Source organism: Oncorhynchus masou, chromosome 32 (assembly GCF_036934945.1).
Source record: "Oncorhynchus masou masou isolate Uvic2021 chromosome 32, UVic_Omas_1.1, whole genome shotgun sequence".
Classification (NCBI taxonomy): Eukaryota; Metazoa; Chordata; class Actinopteri; order Salmoniformes; family Salmonidae; genus Oncorhynchus; species Oncorhynchus masou.
This window is the reverse complement of record NC_088243.1, coordinates 49671055-49677451: the sequence shown is the minus strand read 5'-3', so window position 1 is coordinate 49677451 and position 6397 is coordinate 49671055. Positions and strand designations below refer to the sequence as shown.

The 6397-nt window shown below is 38.4% G+C and overlaps 1 protein-coding gene across 1 annotated transcript; it reads right to left on the bottom strand.

Moving 5' to 3' along the window:
- Positions 1 to 2267: 2267 nt before the first annotated feature.
- LOC135527015 (NK1 transcription factor-related protein 1-like) lies at positions 2268 to 5270 on the bottom strand. The gene is made up of 2 exons (XM_064955680.1): positions 4832 to 5270; positions 2268 to 2983 (listed from the first exon to the last, which is right to left on the bottom strand). Exons 1-2 carry the CDS (start codon positions 5268 to 5270, stop codon positions 2268 to 2270), a joined length of 1155 nt encoding a protein of 384 aa, XP_064811752.1.
- Positions 5271 to 6397: the final 1127 nt, after the last annotated feature.

Genomic DNA, 6397 nt, shown 5'->3' with positions numbered 1-6397 from the left:
GTCAAGCAAAATAACCCTTTTTGGTTCTATCCAGAACCTTTTTTTTCTAAGAGTGCAGGAGGGCAAAAAGCACATAACGACGCATTTAATTGTTCTATGAGTGGTCTGATGGAGGCATTAGATTACCTTTTTTTTTTAAATTGCAACGTTAATAACGATGGTTGTGGGAAACCGCTCCGAGATTTAACGATGCTCCTACAAGGTCCTAACGATGAATGTATCTTTAAGATGCTTTTGGGAAACTGGCCCCTGATTGAATTGGCCCTAAGATGCCTTTAAGAACAAATGTCGCGCAGTGCGCTCTCCAATGCAGAGGGGAATTTAATGATTCCACTGCAAAACGTGTTGAAAATAATTTTAGATTTCCATAATGAACTCCTTAAAACTCACATTTTATCCAACAAGATACTCCAAGATCCTAAGACTTGATAAAAACAGCTGGCAGATAACAAAAAATACACACTCCATAGGCTATTTTCTGCAACGCCTTGGTCGGGTCTGTGCGTCTTCAAGAAATGTTCTAAATAATCCCGAAATCTGGAAAGTTGTTTCGACTATCTACAAAGTAGAGGTTATATTCCAGGCTACGTCGTATAATGCATTTGTGTTTAGTCATACCTACATGTGAAATTCTAGAATGGTTCCAGGAGCACGTTCCGTAATGGCTGGCATATGCCATTTCATCACGGTATAAATGCAGACTATGATCCGAAGCGAAATAGTCATCAGGTGCAAAAGGAATATAAATAAATGCTGTATCCATGTCACTTTTGTCCTTCTAAACTCGACGAAACTATAGTTTTAAATATTGTATATACCTACCCTACATGTATATACCTAACTTGCATCGATAGTGCAAAACGTGCACTATTGACTGGATTTTCTGCACTTCTAAAGTGGCCCTATTCAAATGCGTCTCCTTATCCCAGATGGGGGGGGGGGGCTGAAATTGCTTAATTAAATACATTCAATCACCACATGTTTTTGTTAGATTTTTAATTATGAACTCATTCAAATATTATAAAACCTAAATGGGTGTTTTATGCACAAGCGCATTTCGTAGCCTGTATCTAGCCTTCATTTGGCATGACGTTCTCCCACAATGAAACTCGTTTCTCTCAAGAGTTATGAAACCAAAATCCCTCTTTTACACAGGGATGCCGTTTAAGTTACCAGTGAGTGTTTTTCCTCATCAAATTTATTCAGATTTCGTATCAATAAAACCTATATCAATAAATCCATTATCCATTAAGTAATTAAATGTAATTAATAAAAGTTAGGCTATAGATATTCGCCATGACGGATCCAGTAATAGGCCTATGGTTGGGCTACTGTATTTTTCGATATCTACTAATCCTTTTCCGCACAAAAAAAACCATTAAATATAGGCTGTAGCTTTTTTGCTAGAAAACAAATGCAACATAATATCGTCTGTTGGCCAACATAAATAACTGGTCAAATAAATAAAGAGTTCAACATTTCTTAAAAGGGGGTAAAAACTGTTCAGTTCCAAAATGTCCTTTGATTTGGAGGAAAAGGGAAAAAAATGATCGACTGATAAGAAACAGGATTTAATGTATTGAATCTATTAAAGTAGCTTATTCGTTTGTAAATGGTAGCCTATAGTTTATTATTATTTTACTTTGTCTTATCAAAGACGAATCCAGATGAAGTGAGTATTCATTACAGCCAAATATTCTCAGGTAACTATATAAAATAAATTAGTAGCGACAACTTATATGAAAACAATCATATTTAACTTTCACAGTTTAGTTACACAGTAATTACAATATTTCAAGCCATTCCAGATGTAAATGAAAGATATTGATAGGCCTACATGTATTTTTTAAACTCTCTAATATTTATGAACTGCATTCGAAATCTGAAGCTAGACATATATTTGTCAACATTTGTAGGCCTATGTACATTTTGACCACGAGTATTCACATTCTATCAAAATGAAAAACAAATAGAACATTAGCATAATAAAAAATATTATTCCCTTGGTAAAGGTACGTTTTCTTCGAGCATTAAATGTCCTTGTCGAAACAGCAACATGAAATGTTCATCAGAGTTCTTCCCATCTTGCGTCAAGTGCATTTTAGTCTTTGGGTAAGGGCATGTCTTTAGTTCTCTTAAACCGTATGTGTAATATGGTTATTAAGTTCATATTTCATTGGAGTCAATTCGTTTGATAATATCGGTTAATTGAAGACGCCTCTGAAAACATAATGTTTGGGCGTAAAACCACACGTATGTCCATGTCTTTATAGGTGTGAAGTGTAAAACGCAGGCGCTCCGTAGGTCTGAGATCCCAACATGAAAGGAGACAGTACCGCATGACTTGGCAGAAAGGGTAATTGGGTGGTGCAGACTAACCCGCCTGGCCCGTGACCATAGCTCGTATGCATTGACAGATGGCCGCTCATGGGAGGAGACGGGCTGAGTGGACTCAGGCCCCCTAGTCCATTGCTCTGGCCATTCGGCCCCCCGCCCGTCGGGGCGCTGGTGTCTGCGCCAGGGTTCTGCTTCTTCCACTTGGTCCGTCGGTTCTGGAACCAGATTTTGACTTGAGTTTCAGTCAAACTAAGTGACAGTGCCAAATTTAGCCTCTCACACACGGAGAGGTATCGGGTGCACTTGAATTTGTTCTCCAGTGCAACAAGTTGTTCGTAAGTGAATGCTGTCCGGGCCCTTCGTGGCTTACCCGACTTTGAATCGGAGCCAGAGCGCTTTCGCTTCGGTTTTCCTTGATGACTTTGTCCATTCGACCCTGACTGTTGCGTTTGCTGTCCGTCAGGACTTCTTGGGCTCTTGCTCTCCTTGTCGTCGTCTTCACGGTGGCCCAGTTCCCCCTGGGTATTTTCAGTCAGGCCACTGCTGCTCTCTTCACTAAACAAGTCATCCTGCATCTCGCTGTCAGAGTGGGAGTCTCTGTTGAAATCATTCTCGCATTCGTCCGATCTGTACACCAGCCCTTCATCTGTAAAGAAAACAAGACATGCAATTGAGTCTTTTCAAATTAAGAATCACAGAGGCCAAGTCATTTAGACATATAATATTCAATAACTTATCAAGTAGCATATTCTAATTAACATATTGCTGAAGGAAATTGTGATGAAGAATCATGCCAGCTAATGCGTAATGGATAACTTTTTCCTCTATCCTCTATCTATCCTCTCACCTTCATACAATTGTATTTATGAAGATAAACTGTTGTTTTTATCTCCACATTGTGCATTTATGTAGTCTATTGCTGTTGCGTAAGGATTTATTACAGTAGCCTATATGCACAAATAATGCTCTGCGTAAAAATGTAAAAGTCACAAACGTAATTCATGTTACCAATTTTATGCTAGACTATCAATGAAATATTGAAAACCTGCTTGTAATATGGTCTACTTTGACACCTTTAAGAAAAAGACTTGAGGCCTAATTATTTAGGAAAATCTTTACTCTAATTGAGTATAGGCATACTAAATATTCTAACAATATTATTTGTTTTTTAAATCCATTTATGCTACATTATATTAGGCCTAAATTGTTCAATAAGGATAGACGTATTGTTTCTCAAACTTTTTAGATTCATTTGGTTTGTTTTAATATATGACCATTATAACACATAACCAGGTGAAAGTTAAATAAACAAAATTGGCATCACTTTTACGCACACGCACCATCGTATAACAAAATAAATGATTAGAATTTCTTATATCAACCAAATATTTACTTTTGCATGATTTAAACAATACTTATACATCCAGGGGAATCTTTTTTCCAATAAGGCCTGCACTTCTTCAGCAGTGTTTGTTGACACTATTTTGGCAATTTGCTAAACCCTCTTCATGTGATCCTATAATCTTAAGAATAATATTTTTTGGTTTGTTAGTTTGTCTATTTCAGGCAGTCCATAACAAATTACCCGGTCGATATGGCTGGTAATGCAGTGTCCTCTTCTCTGACTGATATTTTAAATGCAAACCCTATAAAGTGGTTACGGAGATCAATGTTTGTTCCTTCTATTTTCGTTTAAAAACATGACAGTGGGGGCAATATCAATCTCATGCCTTTTTTTCTGGGATCAATATCTTCCCTAATAATAATAATAATTGGTTTTAATCGTGTAATTATCCGAATTTTGACATTATAATTAAGCTGTTGAAGGAGAGTCCGGCAAGCTGCCTGAACGAGATAGGCTACTCAATTCGATAATAGGATATCGAACTAGCCACGTTCCGAATGTCACTCTGGGGCGATTTTCGCCATTATCCTGCAAAGCACTTTAAATTAAATGTAATCGAAGGGTTAAAAAAAAGAGATTACATGCATTTTCTTCTCTGGGGTAGCCTAAGGGAATGTGTGCATGGCTAGAATATTCCACATCATATAACGTAATTTAACCTCAGATATGATCAAATTTATTTCTGAATCAAAATCTATTTTGAGCAGAAATATAATTACATAATATAGAATGCAAAGTTAGACGTGGAAAATACAATTTCACGAACTCATTGATCTAAAAAAAACTTGCAGGACCCTCTAACCTCAAAGACATCGACTAACCTAATAAGACAAACACTCATCCAGTTCTCTGTCTTGTCATGATCAAAACAGATAGGCTAAAACGTGGTTTTACTAATAGATGGCATTATGTAACCGAAGTAATTGAGCGTCTTCCTGAAGCATAACATCTAAGATAACAAAATGTATATTATATGTCTAATCTAAATTAGATTTTTCAGAAACCTGTAGGCTATTCAAGTGGGCCTACATCATAAACAACAACACTTTTGGAAAACCAAATGTCACCAAGAAAGACACAAACACTTACTTAGTGCTGTATATTTTTTACATTCATAGTCTTCTGCATAAGATTTCTGATCTACAGCATGGTTCGAGTCGTCACCTCCACGGTTCTCTGTCCCGAAGGCGATTTCACTGCCGGTCCGGTTAGGATTTTGCTTTTTGCTCGTAAACTTATTTGGGTCCAAAATGTCCAAAACAGAAAACGCGGTGGTCCGGTGAACCGTTGGAATTGCTATTGGAGCCGGTTCTTGACGTGGAGAGTTGTTTCGACTGTCCCCTTGCAGTATGTCTATACTGCCTGGACAGGAAAACACCGACAGTTCGTTGGTAGAGAGCCGCTTCTCGCAGTGATTGTCCATGCTTTCTGGACCGGCCACGACGATCACCGCTGTTTGGGCAGCCACAAAAGACGCCGTCGGAGAAGCGATTGAGAGATCTCCCCCCTGAACCTTCTCTCGATTCATGACTTCTCTTCAGGCGGAAGAGCAGGTTCTCTTCTTCTGAACAATCAGAGATTTAGCACCAAGACAGTAAATTTAAGCTTATCTTTCAACCGATGACATAATATCGCATACAATTTGAGAAAAGTAGTCTAATGTCTGGTGCGGTATTCCTGCACAGCTTGCGTTGCCACCCCTCTACGGCTGTACTGCTCTGGTCAATGTTACACACGGCTGTTAGGAGGTGATGGTTCACTGTTGGATGTTGGTCTCCCTTGCTCAACTCCTTTTTTGGGTTTGAACCATCCCCTCAGGACCCGCCAACGTTTATGTCATGCATGCATGCACACCTCGCTCGCTCGCTCGCTCGCTCGCTCGCCCCCACCCCCACCCCCCCCCACCCCACCCCACCCCCTACACCCACCTTCGTTCGTCGCCAAAACTTAGACACAAGCTACGCCTTATTTATGCATTCATATTCAACTGTGGGTTGTAATTGGCTACGAATTAATCCCATGCCTCTTATAGCCTATTATCTCCATATGAGCGTGTGAGGGGAAACAGAGGCGCACGGAGAGTGAGGGATGATGCGGTTCGTGGTAATACTCTGCAGTCAGCTCAGTTTCAACTCCACTGAACTGGAAATGATCTAAATAGGGTTACTTTTCCTTCCTCCATTTGCCTATCGACCACTTTGTGGTTGTGATACTTATTGTTTTATAAAGTATTTGCAATATCATAAGGCCATGATCTAACTTTTTATCAGCATTCAGTGATCCATTGCAAATTAAGGTTTTCAGTATAAAATTTGTAAGGGAATGCTATTATTATTATCACTAGGCTTATTGTTATTTTTTTATAAGCTACCCATTCAAACATTATCTTAAACTCATTGCATTCGCTTGATAAAGTTCAGATGAGAGAGATTCGTTATCTTTTAGGCAAATTACCGGGCACTTTCCAAAATTCAATTATGCATTGAATAAACTCAGTAATACCCCTTTCAGTGAAATATTGATTTCTAATCTGAGATGTAAATATTATGACAGAAAAATAATAGACAAAATAATTTGATTTTGATTTAAAGACGTGTTTATTCTAATCTCGACCTTAAAATTCTACTTACTCTCATGTTATGCACTCCTTAATTA